General features: G+C 45.4%; 1 protein-coding gene across 10 annotated transcripts in view; it reads right to left on the bottom strand.

Annotated features, from left to right (window-relative positions):
• Positions 1 to 934: 934 nt before the first annotated feature.
• LOC129823064 (receptor-type tyrosine-protein phosphatase mu-like) overlaps positions 935 to 23,381 on the bottom strand; it is a 317,242-nt gene continuing 294,795 nt past the window's right edge. For all 10 annotated transcript variants that reach the window (XM_055881767.1, XM_055881768.1, XM_055881772.1 and 7 more), the window contains 7 exons: positions 16,903 to 17,052; positions 16,601 to 16,774; positions 14,476 to 14,607; positions 13,585 to 13,710; positions 13,345 to 13,508; positions 4,385 to 4,520; positions 935 to 4,002 (listed from right to left, as the gene is read on the bottom strand). In XM_055881767.1, the coding sequence (XP_055737742.1) occupies positions 3,949 to 4,002; positions 4,385 to 4,520; positions 13,345 to 13,508; positions 13,585 to 13,710; positions 14,476 to 14,607; positions 16,601 to 16,774; positions 16,903 to 17,052 (936 nt within the window). In that variant the 3' untranslated portion in view covers positions 935 to 3,948. The remainder of the gene's footprint in view (positions 4,003 to 4,384; positions 4,521 to 13,344; positions 13,509 to 13,584; positions 13,711 to 14,475; positions 14,608 to 16,600; positions 16,775 to 16,902; positions 17,053 to 23,381) is intronic.

The following is a 23,381-nucleotide window of genomic DNA, read 5'->3' as shown; positions in this document are numbered from 1 at the left end:
AACGTCACACTGAAACTGTAGGGCGCCACCAGCGAGGAGAGGACTGACTATTGACACTCTCCCATAGTTATCCCAATGAGGTTAAATGAGGAAATATTTGGCGAGATCACATGCTGTTGCATGCTGGGTCTCGTAGTTTCTTGCCTCAATATATTTATGCCATTGTACAAAGGGTATGGTCTTCACTGCTAGTTCTCTTCTGTATAGATTTCAATCACAATCACGTTGAATTTCATAGCACCTATGAACATGTACAAGCAAATTTCATAGCACCTAACAATTCAATCAGATCAACATATTCCATGGCATGTCTCAAAGCTCAACCTTAAAGGATTATTTTGGTATTTTACAATTTAATGTTCATTACTCAGAGTAATCTATGAGCCAGGAAAAACTGTAATCCATGGCTCAGATTTCTGAAAGTAGTCTATGAGCCAGGAGAACTATAATACATTGCTCAGATTTCTGAAAGTAGTCTATGAGCCAGGAGAACTATAATCCATGGCTCAGATTTCTGAAAGTAGTCTATGAGCCAGGAGAACTATAATCCATTGCTCAGATTTCTGAAAGTAGTCTATGAGCCAGGAGAACTATAATCCATTGCTCAGATTTCTGAAAGTAGTCTATGAGCCAGGAGAACTATAATCCATGGCTCAGATTTCTGAAAGTAGTCAATGAGCCAGGAGAACTATAATCCATGGCTCATATTTCTGAAAGTAGTCAATGAGCCAGGAGAACTATAATCCATGGCTCAGATTTCTGAAAGTAGTCAATGAGCCAGGAGAACTATAATCCATGGCTCAGATTTCTGAAAGTAGTCAATGAGCCAGGAGAACTATAATCCATGGCTCAGATTTCTTTAAACAGCCACTTCAAACTTTAGCCACTGCTAGCTAAAAATGGATGAGAATAAAATCTGCACAACACACAAAAACACATATCAATAGATATGTATGTATTTGTAAGTTTGAGTAGTTTTTTTCTTCCATACAAGATAAATACAAGGCTTACAATACATCTGGTCAACATTATGCAAAAAAGGTCAAAAGAAAGTTTTAAAAAATATGACCCCAAATAAACATGATTGTCACTTCACAAAAACACTCAATGAATAAATAGTCTGTCCAACTTAAAATATTTACAATATTAACAATAATGACCGCAATTAATTAAGCTTTGGATCTGTTGACCTGACGAAAAGCTTGGTGTGGACGTTGCAGGACGGCTTTTTCCCCCTCCTGCCGGCACGACGATACTAATAGCAACCAAAGCGATGGCAGCATAAACATTTAAGATTTCTCTTTCTTAATGCCGGTTCAACTTTAGCTATACATGTCAAACCGCTTCACCATATTAACAAACATTGTGAAAAAAATATATATCAACGGAAATGAAAAAAGTGGATTAAAAACCAACATATCAACATTACGCTCATGTCGCATTTACCCACAAAAACAGAAATTACATAGATTATCCGATGAGCATTAAAAAAGCAATAAACAGGAGTCACTGGCAAGAGGAGAGTTTTTTTGTTAAAACAATAGAGAGGGTTGGGAGATGGTGACATATGGGCAATAGAATACATCAATGTGAACTCCTGTTCAGGCGCTGTTCTGAGTGAGGGGGGGGGGGTGAGGGTAAATACAGTAGTGCTGTCTAGTAGAGAGGAGAGGAGAGGGGTTGGAGGGGACAGTAACACTGACTAGTAGAGCGGAAAGGAGATGGAGGGGACAGTAACACTGTCTAGTAGAGAGGAGAGGAGAGGGGTTGGAGGGGACAGTAACACTGACTAGTGGAGAGGAAAGGAGAGGGGTTGGAGGGGACAGTAACACTGACTAGTGGAGAGGAGAGGGGAGGGGTTGGAGCGGACAGTAACACTGACTAGTGGAGAGGAGAGGGGTTGGAGGGGACAGTAACACTGTCTAGTAGAGAGGAAAGGAGAGGGGTTTCGAGGGGACAGTAACACTGTCTAGTAGAGAGGAGAGGAGAGGGGTTAGAGGGGACAGTAACACTGACTAGTAGAGAGGAAAGGAGATGGAGGGGACAGTAACACTGTCTAGTAGAGAGGAGAGGAGAGGGGAGGGGTTGGAGGGGACAGTAACACTGACTAGTAGAGAGGAGAGGAGAGGGGTTGGAGGGAACAGTAACACTGACTAGTAGAGAGGAGAGGAGAGTGGTTGGAGGGGACAGTAACACTGACTAGTGGAGAGGAAAGGAGAGGGGTTGGAGGGGACAGTAACACTGACTAGTAGAGAGGAGAGGAGTTGGAGGGAACAGTAACACTGACTAGTAGAGAGGAGAGGAGAGGGGTTGGAGGGGACAGTAACACTGACTAGTAGAGAGGAGAGGGGTTGGAGGGAACAGTAACACTGACTAGTAGAGAGGAGAGGAGAGTGGTTGGAGGGGACAGTAACACTGACTAGTGGAGAGGAAAGGAGAGGGGAGGGGTTGGAGCGGACAGTAACACTGACTAGTGGAGAGGAGAGGAGAGGGGTTGGAGGGGACAGTAACACTGTCTAGTAGAGAGGAAAGGAGAGGGGTTGGAGGGGACAGTAACACTGACTAGTGGAGAGGAGAGGAGAGGGGTTGGGGGGGACAGTAACACTGACTAGTAGAGAGGAGAAGAGATGGAGGGGACAGTAACACTGTCTAGTAGAGAGGAAAGGAGAGGGGTTGGAGGGGACAGTAACACTGACTAGTAGAGAGGAGAGGAGAGGGGTTGGAGGGGACAGTAACACTGTCTAGTAGAGAGGAAAGGAGAGGGGATGGAGGGGACAGTAACACTGACTAGTGGAAAGGAGAGGGGATGGAGGGGACAGTAACACTGTCTAGTAGAGAGGAGAGGAGAGGGGTTGGAGGGGACATTAACACTGACTAGTGGAGAGGAGAGGAGTTGGATGGGACAGTAACACTGACTAGTGGAGAGGAAAGGAGAGGGGATGGAGGGGACAGTAACACTGACTAGTGGAGAGGAGAGGAGTTGGATGGGACAGTAACACTGACTAGTGGAGAGGAAAGGAGAGTGGTTGGAGGGGACAGTAACACTGACTAGTAGAGAGGAAAGGAGAGGGGTTGGAGGGGACAGTAACACTGACTAGTGGAGAGGAGAGGAGAGGGGTTGGAGGGGACAGTAACACTGTCTAGTAGAGAGGAAAGGAGAGGGGATGGAGGGGACAGTAACACTGACTAGTGGAGAGGAGAGGAGTTGGAAGGGACAGTAACACTGACTAGTGGAGAGGAGAAGAGAGGGGTTGGGGGGACAGTAACACTGACTAGTAGAGAGGAGAAGAGATGGAGGGGACAGTAACACTGACTAGTGGAGAGGAGAGGGGAGGGGACAGTAACACTGACTAGTGGAGAGGAGAGGGGTTGGAGGGGACAGTAACACTGTCTAGTAGAGAGGAGAAGAGAGGGGTTGGGGGGGACAGTAACACTGACTAGTGGAGAGGAGAGGGGTTGGGGGGGGGCAGTAACACTGACTAGTAGAGAGGAGAAGAGAGGGGATGGAGGGGACAGTAACACTGTCTAGTAGAGAGGAGAAGAGAGGGGTTGGAGGGGACAGTAACACTGACTAGTGGAGAGGAGAGGGGTTGGAGGGGACAGTAACACTGACTAGTAGAGAGGAGAGGGGTTGGGGGGCAAGGATGAAAGATGCGAGGGGGAAAGTTCATCAAGTTCAGGGTCAACGTAGCCATTTCAGAGTAGACTGGGGGAGACCCTCTCTCCCCTCTTCTTAAATCCGTATCGGTGCGATGGCACGACCCTGACCCGTAGCGGTGCGATGGCACGACCCTGTCCCGTGCCCGGCGGAACACAGCACTTCATTTCTGTCCTCCAGTAACCAACATTCACTCAGGTTTAAGAGACTGTGTCAAGGGAAGCTGTGAGGGCTGTGGTGCGGGGGCTTGAAGGGGGTAGGACAGATGAGGGGAGCAGCTTTCAGCACAGCTAACCAGAATTCAAGTACTCCAGTGCCACCTCATAGCAGAACTTGTATTGATCCTGTGAAAGAATGGAAGAAGAGTACATTAATGACAGTGACTTGACCAGATGTGGCTGAATTGACTTGGCCTTTAATTACTGCATTATAATGGCTGTACGATTCACAATCACAGTGCTATTTTCTCCTTATTTAAAATGTCAACAGCAATTGTCTGGAGTCAAGTTCAACTGACTTTGGCAGCACAACTTGTCCCATAAGTCCCCATTAGCATGTTGTAACTGCAGAATGTGTAGTGATGACCAGTGAACCACTATAAGGGTCTGTATTCATAAATCAACTGTGTAAGAGTGCTGATCTAGGATTAGCCCCTCCCCTTCCATCTCATGTTATTCCTTATGATCTAAAAGAGAGAACTGATCCTAGATCAGCACTGGTTCTTACCAGTAAGTCGACCATGTTGGGTTTGTTGTTCCTCAGCGTTTTGACCGCGTGGAACACATCGACCGAACGCTGATGCCGGAGCATTTCGCACACGATGCTAATTGCACCGAACGTCCCGCTACGTCCTCCACCATTCCTGAGAGAGAGAGAGAGAAAAAGAGACAGGGTTGGATCTAGACCTAGTAGACCTAGTCATAATATTGTTTAATAAGTCCATAAAAACCTGTCAGATTTGCAAAACATTTCCACCCCCAAATTAAGTTTCCTTTGTCCAATTTTTAAAACATTACAGCGGCTTTAAGTAATGTGTTACCTGGACAAAATGTAAGCTTCATGAATGAATAACATTATCAGTGTTGTATGGTGATTGGTTCATGACATATTTGACATAAAGCTTGTTGAAACTTCCCAATCTCTTTCTGTGCTTGTTGTTTTGATTTTGTCCTCTAGATGTCGCCACCGTACTGCCATTCCACCACTACAAGAGGTGGCCAGGCCACCCACTGATACTCAAGTGTGTGTGGGGTGAAAGTAAGGCGCTACCGGTAAAACAGGAAGCCTATCACAATAATTAAAACAAAATGTCAAGAAAACTGTAAGCTATTACACCACTTTTTATCATTACTGCATGTCAGAGGCATGGAAAATGAGCGAATGGACTTGAAAACGGTGCTATAGCCTACACTCCAAAATGCGATGCGGTTTGACAAGAACTGACATTTTGCCAAGGCAGAGATGAGTGGCCGACACAGAGACGCATGCGGACAGCAGTGGATGCATACATTCTGGCCTAATGACAATCGACAAATGTCATTACGCTTTAGTGTTTTGTGTAACAGGTATTTTTCCATTCACCACGGTTTGGAGGCTGGTAATATGTTGAGAGTGGATGAACATGCACGGGAATTCTAGTAAAGGAGCCCTTTGAAGTGATTGTTTGACAAATCAGATGAAAACATGACAGGTTGTGTTTATGCAACAATAAATGGTAATAGTTAAATGAATAATCTTTATGACTAGAACCACAGAGATCCTATTGAATTAATAGGGATTCTATATGTAATTCTATGATTAGGCCCATCAAATGTTTTGGTGCATAGGTCCCGTACTGGGAAGAAATTCATTCTACTTTCACCCCTGTGTGGAACATACAGCTGGCTCGCTAAGTAGTTAGTGCTCTTCCTCAGAAGCACTCCAAATGGTCAACTTTACAACTCTTAAAAGCCAAAGAGCTTTTAAGAGTTGCAAAAGGAAAGTCCCAAAGTGTCACAAGTGGAAGCAGTTTGAGTTCAGTGTAGGGGAGAGTAGGGTAAGTTGAGCCATTTTTCCATTCAGAATCACTCCGTCAAGGGAAATATAGTATTCTTTCTGACAAAGACAACTACATATACTGTATTTGAGGATGTTGTGTATCCCTGGGAATAGTCACAATTCATTTAAACATCACAGTTTTCAAAACATAGCTTGTCCAAAAAAAGTGGTGTCAGCACAACTTACCCCTCCGGGTATGGAGTAAGTTGAGCTGAGGGACAGGGCAAGTTAAGCAACCTACAAATGTCTACACTGAATGGTTTATCTTATTATTTCCCAAATACAATTCAACACAAACCTAATCGCTGTTTTGTTTTCATTTTTTAAGCATCTTTAAACACAGTCTCAGATGGATATGTCAGGATTTTGGCAACGAAGCCATCCATCTATTTCCCCAGAGTCAAATGAACTTGCGAATAAAATTGTATGTCTCTGCGTGCTGTTTGAAGGAAGATGCTAACTAGCGTTAGCGCAATGATTGGAAGTCTATGGTAACTGCTAGTAGATACCATAGACTTCCAGTCGTTGCACTAACGCTAGTTAGCATGGGCTCACGAAACTACGTCGAACTTCCTTCATACTGGATCCAGAGACATCTGACTGACAAAATCCTTTTAAAACCTAAAAAATAATTTGTACCAACTTAACACTTAATATAGGCCCTGTTGTTACCTCATATCCCAGTGATAATGCCTTGCATTACAGCTATGAAGAAAATGTTTCCATTGGCTCAACTTACCCCAAGGCAAACATTTTGACTATATTAGCCCACACATCTACAAGGATGCACGTTCATGCTTGGTTTAGGACCTCATATTGAAGCTTAGAGAGACCCCAACTGATGTAATGAACAATCTTTAAATGATCTACTTTGGTGTAGATACAAGCATCATGAAACCTCTAACACAAACTAGTTTGACCAGGTGAAAATCAGTTTTTTGGATCTAACTTGCTTTCCATTTTTTCTTCCTTCACAGACTCCATGAAATGATGACCTCTACCTAAATATTTGGTCAAATTATTCCATTTGTGTTTGGTTTCCTAGAAACAAGGGTGGCTCAGCGTACAGGCCTTGGCTCAACTTGGGTGGCTCAATTTACTGCCTTGGCTCAACTTACCCCACTCTCTCTTACGAATAAACCTGTTTACTTCTCCTCTCTCAACTCAGGAGTTAACCTCTGTCAACCTCCACATTCCTCTGGCCTTACTCATTATTCCGGGGAATGTTTGGTCCCTATTTCCGATATAGTACACTATACGGGGGTAATAGACCGTCAGGTCAGGCAGATGGACAGTGTTCTCTTTCTGACCTTTGTTGAACGTGTGTGTTGTGTGGGCTGTTTGTCTCTAGTTAGTGTGTTTCGGCGCTTGTGTGTCTGCATCTTGTGTGTGTATGTGTGTCTGCGCCTGTGTGTGACTATATGTGTGTGTGTGTGTGTGTGTGTCGGGCTCTCTGGTCGGGCGATTGGAATCTCTCCAGAGACTAACAATAAGTCACGTATGTGTTTTTCTCCTGGATTCTCTGGCTTACAGAACGGACCGGTAAACCTGTTAAAGAGCACCAATCACAGACTACATCAACAACCACCCTGTCGTCCTCCTTCCCTCTACTTTCATATCTCATTTCCCACCCAACTGGGGCCTCTTCTCTCCCCCTCCTCTATCTCGCCCCTCCTCATCCCCCCATTTCTCTGAGTAAAGTGGGGTTGCTGAAGATAAGGAAGGGCAGATTGAGCTGAGGCAGAGGCCCACCCAGAGGCCTCTCCCACCGGGGCATTAAAAGCTACATCTGGGCAGCATCGGGAACCACAAGCTCATGTGATGTGATTCCCTCTTGTAATTCAGATCAGCCTCTCTCCTGTATTTCTTCTATTTAGTAAGTGGAGATCACCTGATTTGGATTGCACATTTACATTCACACCGTGATATCACACCGATTTGTCTGGTTAAAAAAGTTGGCTTGGGCCAGACTAAATGGGTCAAATAGAAATAGATAGCGATTTTTGATCATTTTGAATTAAATACAGTTGAAGTTGGAAGTTTACATACACCTTAGCCAAATACATTGAAACTCAGTTTTTCACAATTCCTGAGATCTAATCCTCAGTAAAAAAAAGTCCTGTCTTAGGTTAGTTAGGATCACCACTTTATTTGAAGAATGTGAAATGTCAGTATAATAGTAGAGAGTGATTTAATTCAGCTTTTATTTATTTCATCACATTCCCAGTGGGTCAGATGTTTACATACATTCAATTAGTATTTGGTAGCATTGCCTTTAAATTGTTTAACTTGGGTCAAACGTTTCAGGTAGCCTTCCACAAGCTTCCCACAGTAAGTTGGGTGAGTTTCAGCCCATTCCTCCTGACAGAGCTGGTGTAACTGAGTCAGGTTCGTTGGCCTCCTTGCTCGCACATGCTTTTTCAGTTCTGCCCACAAATATTCTATAGGATTGAGGTCAGGGCTTTCTGATGGCCACTCCAATACCTTGAATTTGTTGTCCTTAAGCGATTTTGCCACAACTTTGGAAGTATGCTTAGAGTCATTTTCATGATGCCATCTATTTTGTGAAGTTCACCAGTCCCTCGTGCAGAAAAGCACCCCTACAACATGATGCTGCCACCCCCGCGCTTCACGGTTGGGATGGTGTTCTTTAGCTTGCAAGCCTCCCCCTTTTTCCTCCTAACACAACGATGGTCTTTATGGCCAAGCAGTTCCATTTTTGTTTCATCAGATCAGAGGACATTTCTCCAAAAAGTACGATCTTTGTCCCCATGTGCAGTTGTAATCCGTAGTCTGGGTTTTTTATGGAGGTTTTGGAGCAGTGGCTTCTTCCTTGCTTAGTGGCCTTTCAGGCTATGTCGATATAGGACTTGTTTTACTGTGGAAATAGATAATTTTGTACCTGTTTCCTCCAGCATCTTCACAAGGTCCTTTGCTGTTGTTCTGGGATTGATTTGCACTTTTCGTACCAAAATACGTTCATCTCTAGGAGACAGAACGCGTCTCCTTCCTGAGCGGTATGACGGCTGCCAGGTCCCATGGTGTTTATACTTGCATACTATTGTTTGTACAGATGAACGTGGTACCTTAAGGCATTTGGAAATTGCTCCCAAGGATGAACCAGACTTGTGGATATCTACAATTTGTTTTCTGAGGTCTTGCCTGACTTCTTTTGATTTTCCCATGATGTCAAGCAAAGAGGTACTGAGTTTAAAGATAGGCCTTGAAATACATCCACAGGTACACCTCCAATTGACTCAAATTATGTCAATTAGCCTATCAGAATCTTCTAAAGCCATGACATCATTTTCTGGAATTTCCTGAACTGTTTAAAGGCACAGTCAACTTAGTGTATGTAAACTTCTGACCCACGAATTGTGATACAGTGAATTATAAGTGAATTAATCTGCCTGTAAACAATTGTTGGAAAAATTACTTGCATCATGCACAAAGTATATGTCCTAACCAACTTATCAAAACTATAGTTTTATGCACATTTGTGGCCTGCTGGAGGTCATTTTGCAGGGCTTTGGCAGTGCTCCTCCTTGCACAAAGGCGGAGGTAGCGGTCCTGCTGATGGGTTTTTGCCCTCCTACGGCCTCCTCCACGTCTCCTGATGTACTGGCTTGTCTCCTGGTAGCGCCTCCATGCTCTGGACACTACGCTGACAGACACAGCAAACCTTCTTGCCACAGCTCGCATTGATGTGCCATCCTGGATGAGCTGCACTACCTGAGCCACTTGTGTGGGTTGTAGACTCCGTCTCATGCTACCACTAGAGTGAGAGCACCGCCAGCATTCAAAAGTGACCAAAACATCAGCCAGGAAGCATAGGAACTGAGATGTGGTCTGTGGTCACCACCATTTCCACACTCCTTTATTGGGGGTGTCTTGCTAATTGCCTATAATTTCCACCTTTTGTCTATCCCATTTGCACAACAGCATGTGAAATTTATTGTCAATCAGTGTTGCTTCCTAAGTGGACAGTTTGATTTCACAGAAGTGTGATTGACTTGGAGTTACATTGTGTTGTTTAAGTGTTCCCTTTATTTTTTGGAGCAGTGTATATATACACACACACACACACACGCGCGCGTAGCACCCCGTATTATCGGCATATTCAACAGCGTTTAACCTTTTGTCAATAGGTGGCGCAGTTAGCATTTTTTATTTCTGGGTGTCGCCAAATTAAACTGCCTCGTGCTCAATCCTTGATCGTACAATATGCATATTATTAATTCTATTGGATAGAAAACACTCTCTAGTTTCTATAGCCGTTGGAATTTTGTCTGTGGGTGACCCAGAACTCTTTCTACAGCGAAATCCATGACAGGTACTGCGATGGTCTGAGAGCGAAGCTCTGGTTTCAGTTCAGTTTTAAAAGTCTGTGTATATCCTATGGAACGACATGAACTGCACCCGCCTTCCCCTGGATGTCAGTAACTAATGAGAAGTGGAATGGGCTTGCTGCGTAGCTCTCAGAGGTTATAAAAGGCCAAGGAGCGAGAGGAGCCTTCCTTTCGACGCTGAACATTGCGCGAAGTGGACCTCAGGATGCTATTTTCAAACGCTCAATTTTAAACGTTAGATGTATCCATCTGTAATTTAATTAGACATAGGTGTTAGAAGCATCATAACGAAGCTATTTTAAACCGAGTTATATCAGATTATGCGAGTATATTGCTATTTTTTCGGAATTTCCTCAGTATTGCGCCTTGAGGATTTGGACACGTTGGGGCAAAATAGCTATGGCTAGCTACTGTTAGCTGCTATATCAGAAGTTGAATGCAACGTTTTACAACCAAGCAACGATTCTTTTGGACAAAGAACCACCATGGCAAGATTCTGATGGAAGCTCGTCGAAAAGTAAGAGCTATTTATGATGTTGTTCCGTTTTTATGTGGAAAAATGTAAACTCAATAATGGTGAATAGTGACGCCGTTATTGCGGCACTAGTCTGGCTGTAACGCACACTGTATGTCTAGTAACTTTAATTTTAAAAATCTAACTCTGCGGTTGCATTAATAACTAATACATCTTTCATTTCATGTCCAACCTGTATTTTTTTAGTCAAGTTTATGAATAGTTTTTGATAAAAATATTTGTATTTTCAAAATGGCGCCGGGCAGATTGCTTGAGTAGTTGAACACTATTTCCATTGTGTAAGCACGATTTGTGCCGCTAAATATGCACATTTTCGATCAAACTCTATATGGATTGTGTAATATGATGTTACAGGAGTGTCATCTGAAGAATTCTGAGAAGGTTAGTGAAAAAATTTATATATTTTGGCGATGTTGAGTTATCGCTCTCTTTGGCTAGAATCAATGCTCTGGTAACGTTTGCATATGTGGTATGCTAATATAACGATTCATTGTGTTTTCGCCGTAAAACACTTAGAAAATCTGAAATGTTGTCTGAATTCACAAGATCTGTGTCTTTCCATTGCTATGTGCTGTGTATTTTTAAGAAATGTTTTATGATGAGTAAATTGGTAATACACGTTGCTCTGTGTAGTAATTCTAGGAGCTTTGGTGAGATTTGTGATGCTGGCTGCAATGGCAAACTATGATTTATACCTGAAATATGCAAATTTTTCTAACAAAACCTATCCTATACCATAAATATGTTATCAGACTGTCATCTGATGAGGTTTTTTCTTGGTTAGTGGCTATCAATATCTTAGTTTAGCCGAATTGGTGATAGCTACTGGTGTTGACAAAAAATGGTGGACAAAGAAAAATTGTGTCTTTTGCTAACATGATTAGCTAATAGATTTACATATTTTGTCTTCCCTGTAAAACATTTTAAAAATCTGAAATGTTGACTTTATTCACAAGATCTGTATCTTTCATTTGGTGTCTTGGACTTGTGATTTAATGATATTTAGATGCTACTATTTAAATGTGACGCTATGCTAGTGATGCTAATCAGTGTGGGGGGGGGGGGGGGGGGGGGGGGGGGGCGGTGGGGGGTGATCCCGGATCCGGGTTTCTGAGGCGGTAAAAGTTAAGAAATATATTACCTTCAACAGTGTTCTTGTGATCAAGCCATCAATGTTTTGTGATTATTGGTGCCATAAAAATGTTAGCTAACGGGTTAGCAATTAGCATGTTTGACATTTCAGTACAAATACTACTATCAGCTTTTTGATAAGTGGTTTACCCCCCACAATACGTCCCATATTAATCGGCATACGGTCCCCAGTTATTGGCCACCTTCCTATTTTGTTCAATTACAAGATATATTTGTTTAATTTTGTTCAAAAAAGAGACACCAACCTTGTACACGAAGTGTTTACTAGATAGTTCACTAGCTAGCCTTCCGGTAAAAAGATTATTACTTGCCTGAAATCCATTAGCTATTTTTCAGAGGTAAAAAGTTGGATATTAAATGATGTGTGGTCTGTCGCGCAGTCGAATTTTACAATATACAGTGTGTCCCACAACATGTGTATATATATATATTCGTTTTTTTGAAAACTCTCAAAACCTAACTTAACTTACATAAACTGCAGTGAATATCGGTGGTCAGCTAGCTAGAAAGGTGTCTTTAGTCGCAAAACGTACCGTTGTTTTCCAGTCCATTTAAATGTTGAGCTGGAGGTGATTTAATCCTCTAACCGCTAGAGAGTGTCCGAAGTTAGGGGGTGTCTGATGTTGGGGGAAAATGTGCTATACTTCCGCCCTATTCCTTAGCTTTACAGCAAAACAAGAAGCTGTTGTCTTGTTGTTTTGAATTAGGAAGTGGGCCTTTAAATGGTGTTCTGCTCATTATGGTTCATTATGATGGCAGACAATGTTTGTGTGAGCACTGAATGTTGTCTTCAGTATGTCACCCTTACAGGTGTCAGAAGGCAGGATGAAGAGACGCAGGGCTACATCCCGATGGCCAGAGTGTAATTGATCACCATTAGAGGATGACCGTGACATTTCACACTGTCCCACCGGAGTGGTCCAGTGTTACTGTGACCCCGGTGGCATTTTGGGAGCCATGTTGGACCAAAATTACCCCTCTGATTGTTATATCAAATACCGAAGATTCCCTTCTCTTTCCACCCATTCAGGAAGTACAGAGCTAGGTTTAAGGTCTACCGTCCACTAGGTGTAGGGTCATGACCGGTAGGTACTTCCAGATAGGGCTGCAAAGCTACCAGTAATTTACAAAAGTTACTGGGATCTTCAGTAATTTTGGTAATTAACAGAAAATCTATGGCATTTTATTTCAACTTACTTGAATAACTTTTTAAATTTGTATTATTTATAGTATTTATGTGACTAAATAGCCTAATTAATGAAAAAGCATCTAATCAACAACAGCATTATTTTCAATTAACTCTGCAACTCTTCCTACTACAACCAGTTCAATGGCAAAACATTGACAAATACATATCGACATAGTGAAATAAATACAAGTGTGTAAACAATTAAAAAAATATATATTTCATGCTGACATCCTCATATTAAACACCAACGGTATTCACTAAGTTAATGGTTAATATTTAGGATGATGTTTCACAGCTTTGTCATTCTATTTTAAAATAATTTTATTGAATAAATGAATATATTTGACATGTTATAAGGCAACAGAGAGCCAGAGATGATTAGAAAGTTTCCAGTTATTTACCCTCCCTTTGCAACCGTACTTACAGACAGTGCACCACGGTACGTCCCTCTCCTCCGTCATACTCCTCCTGCCACTTGTCCACCTGGCGGATGAGCTTGAGGAAGGAGCGCTTGGAGACGGGGGTATCCCGGTACATGGGCCAGCCCAGGAACTGGAACTGCTGCACCATACGGTACCCGTCCTGCGGCTGGAGAGAGAGATATGGACATGTTAGAATGACTGCGTGTGCGAGTGGGAGGGAGTGTGTGTGTTCTGTCTCTTACCCGTGCGGCATTGTAGATACGGAATATCCTGCTGATGATGTCCTCCTCCAGATCAGCTGACACAAACTCCACCTGGATGGGCCCGTGGCGGTGCACGCCGTTCTCCGGCCAGTACTGGGGACACAGCTGCACACAAACACACACACACTTATTTCATACACATTTAAAATGAGACATTTAAATAAACTGAGAAGTGGCTGACAATCGACACCTTCGCTTTGAGCAATGACAACTGAGGCGTTCTATCTGAGAGACGAAGTCGCATTGTTTAAGGATTGAGGAACAAACACTTTTGAGGTGAGAAGTGAGAATTGCTAATGCTAACAAGTGAGCATGTCACTGACTACTAGGGACTTCCTAAAATGGATTCCGTATTAAGAGTGAAACACTCTCTATTGAGCCTAATCCACAATGACACAAACCAGGGCATTCCACCATAGCAGTGTACCCCGTTTGCCTGGCTACAGTCAGAAACGGGTACGAGAGGCTACTGTAGCCAGCCATGGGGGCGGTGCTGCAAGGAAAAGCTGCTACACAGCATTCTGTGATCCTAGGCCTGAACGCCCAGAGTCAGTTTGAGGCAGGCCCAGAGTCAGTTTGAGGCAGACCCAGAGTCAGTTTGAGGCAGACCCAGAGTCAGTTTGAGGCAGACCCAGAGTCAGTTTGAGGCAGACCCCTTCCCCTCCTCTTTATGGGTTTATCTAACCATACACTGGTCTGTTCTCTTTTCTATGGGAGGATAGGGCCCCTGGACTTTTGGTAGTTGACCAAAACCATTGTCCTCATGCACTTGATTAAATGATAAACATATGTTTTTATAGACCTCCAAATCCGGAAGGTCTGTGTTTGATGGTATGGTAAATGTTGGCAGGGTTTACAGGCCTCTCTTACCTGTGCTGGGTCTACGTCGTTGAGCATCACTATGGAGGTGCAGTGGTAGTCTAGCGCCAGCCTCCAGAAGTCTTTGACCGTGTTGGGCAAGGGGTGCTGGGTAACGATGAAAGCTGACGGCTGCTTGTAGCTCTGTGGAGGAAGAGGAGGAAGTCCGTCTACTATGTCTACTAGAACAGTAGTATTCTAAATAAACGTTCCAAAGATAACGGACACGTCGTCAGACTCTTGGGGTCATAATGAGGTCAAATCTCTAGTTCACGATACTATGTCTGTTCTTAAGGAGTCATGAACAGGAAACGTAGTTCATTCGTTCCAGATATCTTTGTGCATTATAAATTCATTCCGCTACCACATAGCAAATCCATATCTGCTGCTATGATTACTAATGAGTATAATTGATGACACTTTATTTCCATTAAACCAATCGAAACAGTCATATTGCTGTGTTCGACAAAAAAAAACACAGTGCAATTGTTTTGGTTAGGTTATTTCCATGACGATGGGACGAATCAATCCAAAGCCATCTGTTTTTAATCATTTTCAATAAGGACATAATTGTTGGTGGAAGCACACAGAAAAAGCAAAAGACATTCATCAACATGATATGCTGACAGTCCCCTTACTGTTTAAGTTTGGCATGACTGGAAAATGGCTGGCTAAGGAACGTGGGGTGATTATTATAGAGATGGATGGGCAATTTACCCACCAGCTATTAACCACAGGAAGCCCCAAGACTGCTGAGTTACCAAATCTGATCTCCCTCTGTTCCTCCCTCTCTCTCTCTCTCTCTCTCTCTGTTCCTCCCTCTCTCTCGCTCTGTTCCTCCCTCTCTCTCGCTCTGTTCCTCCCTCTCTCTCGCTCTGTTCCTCCCTCTTGCCCTCTCTCTCTCTCTCTCTCTGGTCCTCTCTCTCTCTCTCTCTCTGTTCCTCCCTCTGGTCCTCTCTCTCTCTCTCTGTTCCTCTCTCTCTCTCTCTCTGTTCCCCCCTCTCTCTCTCTCTCCCTCTCTCTCTGTTCCTCCCTCTGGCCCTCTCTCTCTCTCTGTTCCTCCCTCTGGCCCTCTCTCTCTCTCTCTCTCTCTCTCTCTCTCTCTCTCTCTCTCTCTCTCTCTCTCTCTCTCTCTCTGTACCTCCCTCTCTCTCTGTACCTCCCTCTGGCCCTCTCTCTCTCTCTGTACCTCCCTCTGGCCCTCTCTCTCTCTCTGTACCTCCCTCTGGCCCTCTCTCTCTCTCTCTGTACCTCCCTCTGGCCCTCTCTCTCTCTCTGTTCCTCCCTCTGGTCCTCTCTCTCTCTCTCTCTCTCTCTCTCCCTCTCTCTCTCTGTTGCTCCCTCTGGTCCTCTCTCTCTCCCTCTCTCTCTCTGTTCCTCCCTCTGGCCCTCTCTCTCTGTTCCTCCCTCTGGCCCTCTCTCTCTCTCTCTCTGTTCCTCCCTCTGGCCCTCTCTCTCTCTGTTCCTCCCTCTGGCCCTCTCTCTCTCTGTTCCTCCCTCTGGCCCTCTCTCTCTCTCTGTTCCTCCCTCTGGCCCTCTCTCTCTCTCTGTTCCTCCCTCTGGCCCTTCTCTCTCTCTCTCTCTGTTCCTCCCTCTGGCCCTCTCTCTCTCTCTCTCTGTTCCTTCCTCTGGCCCGCGTCCACGTCTCACTCTGTGCGTGCGCGTCTCACTCTGTGCGTGCGCGTCTCACTCTGTGCGTGCGCGTCTCACTCTGTGCGTGCGCGTCTCACTCTGTGCGTGCGCGTCTCACTCTGTGCGTGCGCGTCTCACTCTGTGCGTGCGCGTCTCACTCTGTGCGTGCGCGTCTCACTCTGTGCGTGCGCGTCTCACTCTGTGCGTGCGCGTCTCACTCTGTGTGTGTGGCAAATCTGCCCTATATGTAGAGTACTGACTGAACACTGAACAATCTACATGATTATATTTCACCACAAGGATAAAAAATAACAGTTTTAGTATTAACTTTCCAGCAGTACATTTACATCTAATGACTTACACACGGACTGACATTGTAAGTAATTTAAAAAAGTTACGAGCGAGTGTCCTCAAGTTCATGTATGCGTGTCTTTGTTCCTGGGTGTGTGTGTGTGTGTTCCTGTGTGTGTGTTCCTGTGTGTGTGCGTGTGTGTGTGACACGTACGTCCATGAGGGCAGCGTTAATGTAGTTGGAACTCTCTCCGTCGATGGTGATGAGGAAGGGCAGACAGCGGTCTGGCGGGAGGACGTCCATGCAGCGGTTCTTCTCGTGGTTCCTGGGGAGCAGGGCGATGCTGCAGTCCTCCACACGCAACGTAGGAGTCACCATGTTCAGAGTCTGGAGGGAGGAGGGATATGAGCACTCCAAGACACAATTGGATATGAGTGAAGTCCATGTATGGACACTAATATACCACATATCCACGTATGATGAACAATGCACACACGCAGACCCAAGCCACATACCCTGAACTCCTCTTTGATCTGGCTGGAGTTAGTCTGGGGGTCCAGGCGGTTCATGTCATAGTAGACCGATCGTAGCTGGTTGGCTGGGACGGTGGTGTCCCCGCACAGACACGCCTCCAAGATGGCGTCGTGGATGAACACATACTGCTCCTGTAGGACACAGAGGAGGGCCCAGGATATAGTGAGGAACAGACAGCAATGCTACACCTGAACAGGAAGCCCTCACATCGCCATTAAAGTGCAGGTAGTGAACACTACCAGAAAGACGACCTAACAACAGTGATGATTGACTCAAGCCAGTTTAAGTTTCAACTTTTATTAGTCCTATGTACGGAATACGCATGGTATACATCGTCCAATGAAATGCTTACTTGCAGGGTCCTTCTTTACAACAATAAGAAAATATAAGAATATGAACATAAAGTAAATGACTCCGTAGAATAGAATCGAGTCGATCCAAGATGGCGTAGCAGTCGGACGTGTGCTTGTCTTGTCCCATGAAAAATGGTCGGTTTAGTCGTTTTTTTTCGTCTATATTTTTTATCTCACTTTCCACCTACGATCTAAATATACTTTCCTGCCACCTGTCTCATCCAATGTGGTACGGATCTGCTATTTTTATACTTTGTAACTGGAACCTCCATTAGGAGCTAACCAGCTAACTAACGTAAACTCACGTAAACTCGTACATCGCCTTGGTCTGTACAATTCCCCTTATTTTAATTCCCATTATCACTAATGCGTGATAATGAGGAGAGATGTTGTGTGGGAAAATTGCTTTTTTTCACTCGATCTGTCCAACTTATCACCTTATCGCCTCTAAAATGTAAATAAAACACTATAAAGAGTTTATATAACGTGTCATTACATACCTATTTGAAGGTTTGTGTCAAATTTTAGGGTGGTGCTAAAATTATCTTAGAAGTAAACAGCGGCTTTGAGAATGATGATCGCATGCAATGATGACGCAAAAAATGACTAGGTATCCCCCCTTACCCCCGTCACTGTCCATTTCTTGTTTTTAATCGATGAGAGAAGTGCTACACCTGGTGGAGATTGATCGTAAGACAGAAATAGTTGCATTATGCGTGCTGTACGTTACGACATGACACGTCACGGTGTAACGGAGGGTCCGTTTTTTAAAACTTTTCTCTAGTACTATAGAGCCATTACCATGTTGATCAACGCTTGAATAGAAACGTAGTTCACACCAGATCTTTAAGTCAACACAGTCGCTACAGTCCCATTAGTTTTCTTTGTAGCCTCGTTTGAATGTTGCGGTTGCGCACATTTGTACGGAATGGGGTGAGTTTACGTTAGCTACTAGCTAGTAGTCAATGTTAGCCACGGCTAGCGGTCTTCACCTTTAGATCGGACTGTAGCACTAATTCCAAAAAGTTTTGGGGCCGTAAAGTTCATGGAGAATAAGAGCACCTACTCCCAGCTGCCCACTACACTGAGGCTAGGTAACACTGTCACCACCGATAAATCTACGATAATCGAGAACTTCAATAAGCATTTCTCTACGGCTGGCCATGCTTTCCACCTGGCTACCCCTACCGCGGCCAACAGCTCTGCACCCCCGCAGCAACTTGCTCAAGCCCCCCGCGCTTCTCCTTCACCCAAATCCAGATAGCTGATGTTCTGAAAGAGTTGCAAAATCTGGATCCCTACAAATCAGCTGAGTTAGACAATCTGGACCCTCTCTTTCTAAAATTATCCGCCAAAATTGTTGCAACCCCTATTACTAGCCTGTTCAACCTCTCTTTCGTATCGTCTGAGATTCCCATAGATTGTAAAGCAGCTGCGGTCATCCCCCTCTTAAAAAGGAGAGACACTCTAGACCCAAACTGTTATAGACCTATATCTATCCTACCCTGCCTTTCTAAGGTCTACGAAAGCCAAGTTAACAAACAGATCACCGACCATTTCGAATCCCACCGTACCTTCTCCACTATGCAATCTGGTTTCAGAGCTGGTCATGGGTGCACCTCAGCCACGCTCAAGGTCCTAAACAACATCATAACCGCCATCGATAAAATACAGTACTGTGCAGTCCTTTTCATCAATCTGGCCAAGGCTTTCAACTCTGTCAATCACTGCATTGTTATCGGCAGACTCAATAGCCTTGGTTTCACAAATGACTGCCCCGCCTGGTTCACCAACTACTTCTCAGACAGAGTTCAGTGTGTCAAATCGGAGGGCCTGTTTTCCGGACCTCTGGCAGTCTCTATGGGGCTGCCACAGGGTTCAATTCTCGGGCCGACTCTTTTCTCTGTATATATCAATGATGTCACTCTTGCTGCTGGTGATTCTCTGTTCCACCTCTACGCAGACGACACCATTCTGTATACATCTGGCCCTTCTTTGGACACTGCTAACTAACCTCCAAACGAGCTTCAATGCCATACAACACTCCTTCCGTGGCCTCCAACTGCTTTTAAATGCTAGTAAAACTAAATGCATGCTCTTCAACCGATTGCTGCCCACACCCGCCCACCTGCCTAGCATCACTTCTTTGGACGGTTCTGACCTAGAATATGTGGACAACTACAAATACCTAGGTGTCTGGTTAGACTGTAAACTCTCCTTCCAGGCTCACATTAAGCATCTTTAATCTCCCTCACTGACTTTAAGCATCAGCTGTCAGAGCAGCTTACCGATCACTGTACCTGTACACAGCCGATCTGTAAATAGCACACCCAACTACCTCATCACCATATTGTTATATATTTTTTTGCTCTTTGCACTGTAGTATCTCTAGTTGCACGTCATCATCTCCACATCTATCATTCCAGTGTTAATGCTCAAATGTAATTATTTCAACCTCTATGGCCTATTTATTGCCTTACCTCCTTAATCTTACCACATTTGCACACTCTGTACATAGATTTTTCTATTGTGTTATTGACTGTATGTTTGCTTATCCCATGCGTAACTCTGTGTTGTTTTTTTGTCGCACTGCTTTGCTTTATCTTGGCCAGGTCGCAGTTGTAAATGAGAACTTGCTCAACTGGCCTACCTGGTTAAATAAAGGTCAAATATTTTTTTTAAATTAAAACAATAAAGATTTAGCATAGGCCCATATAGACAGAGCAATGCCAAACAGTTGAAGAATCAAATCATCAAACACCCCGTCTGTCTGTCTCTCACCCCGTCTGTCTGTCTGTCTCTCACCCCGTCTGTCTGTCTGTCTGTCTGTCTCTCACCCCGTCTGTCTGTCTGTCTGTCTGTCTCTCACCCCGTCTGTCTGTCTGTCTGTCTGTCTCTCACCCCGTCTGTCTGTCTGTCTGTCTGTCTCTCACCCCGTCTGTCTGTCTGTCTGTCTGTCTCTCACCCCGTCTGTCTGTCTGTCTGTCTGTCTCTCACCCCGTCTGTCTGTCTGTCTGTCTGTCTCTCACCCCGTCTGTCTGTCTGTCTGTCTGTCTCTCACCCCGTCTGTCTGTCTGTCTGTCTGTCTCTCACCCCGTCTGTCTGTCTGTCTGTCTGTCTCTCACCCCGTCTGTCTCTCACCCCGCCTGTCTGTCTCTCACCCCGCCTGTCTGTCTCTCACCCCGCCTGTCTGTCTCTCACCCCGTCTGTCTGTCTCTCACCCCGTCTGTCTGTCTCTCACCCCGTCTGTCTGTCTCTCACCCCGTCTGTCTGTCTCTCACCCCGTCTGTCTGTCTCTCACCCCGTCTGTCTGTCTCTCACCCCGTCTGTCTGTCTCTCACCCCGTCTGTCTGTCTCTCACCCCGTCTGTCTGTCTGTCTGTCTGCCTGTCTCTCACACTCTCTGTCTGTCTCTCACACTCTCTGTCTGTCTCTCACACTCTCTGTCTGTCTCTCACACTCTCTGTCTGTCTCTCACACTCTCTGTCTGTCTCTCACACTCTCTGTCTGTCTCTCACCCCGTCTGTCTCTCACCCCGTCTGTCTCTCACCCCGTCTGTCTCTCACCCCGTCTGTCTCTCACCCCGTCTGTCTCTCACCCCGTCTGTCTCTCACCCCGTCTGTCTCTCACCCCGTCTGTCTCTCACCCCGTCTGTCTCTCACCCCGTCTGTCTCTCACCCCGTCTGTCTCTCACCCCGTCTGTCTCTCACCCCGTCTGTCTCTCACCCCGTCTGTCTCTCACCCCGTCTGTCTCTCACCCCGTCTGTCTCTCACCCCGTCTGTCTCTCACCCCGTCTGTCTGTCTGTCTCTCACCCCGTCTGTCTGTCTGTCTCTCACCCCGTCTGTCTGTCTGTCTCTCACCCCGTCTGTCTGTCTGTCTCTCACCCCGTCTGTCTGTCTGTCTCTCACCCCGTCTGTCTGTCTGTCTCTCACCCCGTCTGTCTGTCTGTCTCTCACCCCGTCTGTCTGTCTGTCTCTCACCCCGTCTGTCTGTCTGTCTCTCACCCCGTCTGTCTGTCTGTCTCTCACCCCGTCTGTCTGTCTGTCTCTCACCCCGTCTGTCTGTCTGTCTCTCACCCCGTCTGTCTGTCTGTCTCTCACCCCGTCTGTCTGTCTGTCTCTCACCCCGTCTGTCTGTCTGTCTCTCACCCCGTCTGTCTGTCTGTCTCTCACCCCGTCTGTCTGTCTGTCTCTCACCCCGTCTGTCTGTCTCTCACCCCGTCTGTCTGTCTCTCACCCCGTCTGTCTGTCTCTCACCCCGTCTGTCTGTCTCTCACCCCGTCTGTCTGTCTCTCACCCCGTCTGTCTGTCTCTCACCCCGTCTGTCTGTCTCTCACCCCGTCTGTCTGTCTCTCACCCCGTCTGTCTGTCTCTCACCCCGTCTGTCTGTCTCTCACCCCGTCTGTCTGTCTCTCACCCCGTCTGTCTGTCTCTCACCCCGTCTGTCTGTCTCTCACCCCGTCTGTCTGTCTCTCACCCCGTCTGTCTGTCTCTCACCCCGTCTGTCTGTCTCTCACCCCGTCTGTCTGTCTCTCACCCCGTCTGTCTGTCTCTCACCCCGTCTGTCTGTCTCTCACCCCGTCTGTCTGTCTCTCACCCCGTCTGTCTGTCTCTCACCCCGTCTGTCTGTCTCTCACCCCGTCTGTCTGTCTCTCACCCCGTCTGTCTGTCTCTCACCCCGTCTGTCTGTCTCTCACCCCGTCTGTCTGTCTCTCACCCCGTCTGTCTGTCTCTCACCCCGTCTGTCTGTCTCTCACCCCGTCTGTCTGTCTCTCACCCCGTCTGTCTGTCTCTCACCCCGTCTGTCTGTCTCTCACCCCGTCTGTCTGTCTCTCACCCCGTCTGTCTGTCTCTCACCCCGTCTGTCTGTCTCTCACCCCGTCTGTCTGTCTCTCACCCCGTCTGTCTGTCTCTCACCCCGTCTGTCTGTCTCTCACCCCGTCTGTCTGTCTCTCACCCCGTCTGTCTGTCTCTCACCCCGTCTGTCTGTCTCTCACCCCGTCTGTCTGTCTCTCACCCCGTCTGTGTCTCTCACCCCGTCTGTGTCTCTCACCCCGTCTGTGTCTCTCACCCTGTCTGTGTCTCTCACCCTGTCTGTGTCTCTCACCCTGTCTGTCTGTCTCTCACCATGTCTCTCATGTTGTTTCCTAAGACTGTGCCTGCATACCAAAAGGCACTTTATTCTCTAAGTAGTGCACTACTTCTGCCCATAGGGTGTCATTTGGGACACAGTTTATGTCGCCTCCACAGTGACCACTCCCATTGACCTCTCCTCTGTCAATACTACCACACTCACTCTCTCTTTCTCTGTCTCCCTCTCCAGCTCGTCCTCAGGGAAAAAGGCCCCAGGCTTGATGTAAATCATTTATGATATGACATTTCAGAAACGTCTCAACTTGGGAGTGGAGGGTCAGTGTTTCCAGCTTAGGTGACTGTGACGTCACCCTCTTGTCCTTGGATGTGGAGTTGAAGGTGAAAGGGATTTGCAGGCCATACGGTTGTCATCAAAATACAGTGAACTATTATGATAAGACACGAACTGGCCTTTTGTGTACTGGGGAGAAGAATGTCATTTCTACCATTCTGTATGTCCTCCAAGAAAACTCTTGTAGTAGCTTTGCAGCTATACATTTTCAGTTTATATATATTAAAATAATGTCATGGAAATTAAATCAAACAATGAAAAACTAATTCTGACTTGCATACATTTACATTTTTACTAATGACCAACAGCAGCATTGAGTAAAGCCTGTGTGTCTATGTACACTGATGGCTCAACGTTATACACGTCAGCTACCACAGCAAGTGAAAGCACTGCAACACTTAAAGAGCTGCAGTCACTTTTAGAATGGGTGGTTAGTAATAAGCTAGTTCTAAATATATCAAGACAAAAAGTATCGTATTTGGGTCAAGTCATTTGCTAAACCGCATCTAAAACTTAAACAATTAGAAATATATAAAAATGCTACACCAGGAAACAGACATATACCAATACTACCGAGGATTATATACACAAAACAAGTAGGAAACAGACATATACCAATACTACCGAGGATTATATACACAAAACAAGTAGGAAACAGACATATACAAATACTACCGAGGAT

Source organism: Salvelinus fontinalis, chromosome 25 (genome assembly GCF_029448725.1).
Source record: "Salvelinus fontinalis isolate EN_2023a chromosome 25, ASM2944872v1, whole genome shotgun sequence".
Classification (NCBI taxonomy): Eukaryota; Metazoa; Chordata; class Actinopteri; order Salmoniformes; family Salmonidae; genus Salvelinus; species Salvelinus fontinalis.
Note: the sequence above shows the minus strand (reverse complement) of the source record. Positions and strands in the feature narration are given on the sequence as shown.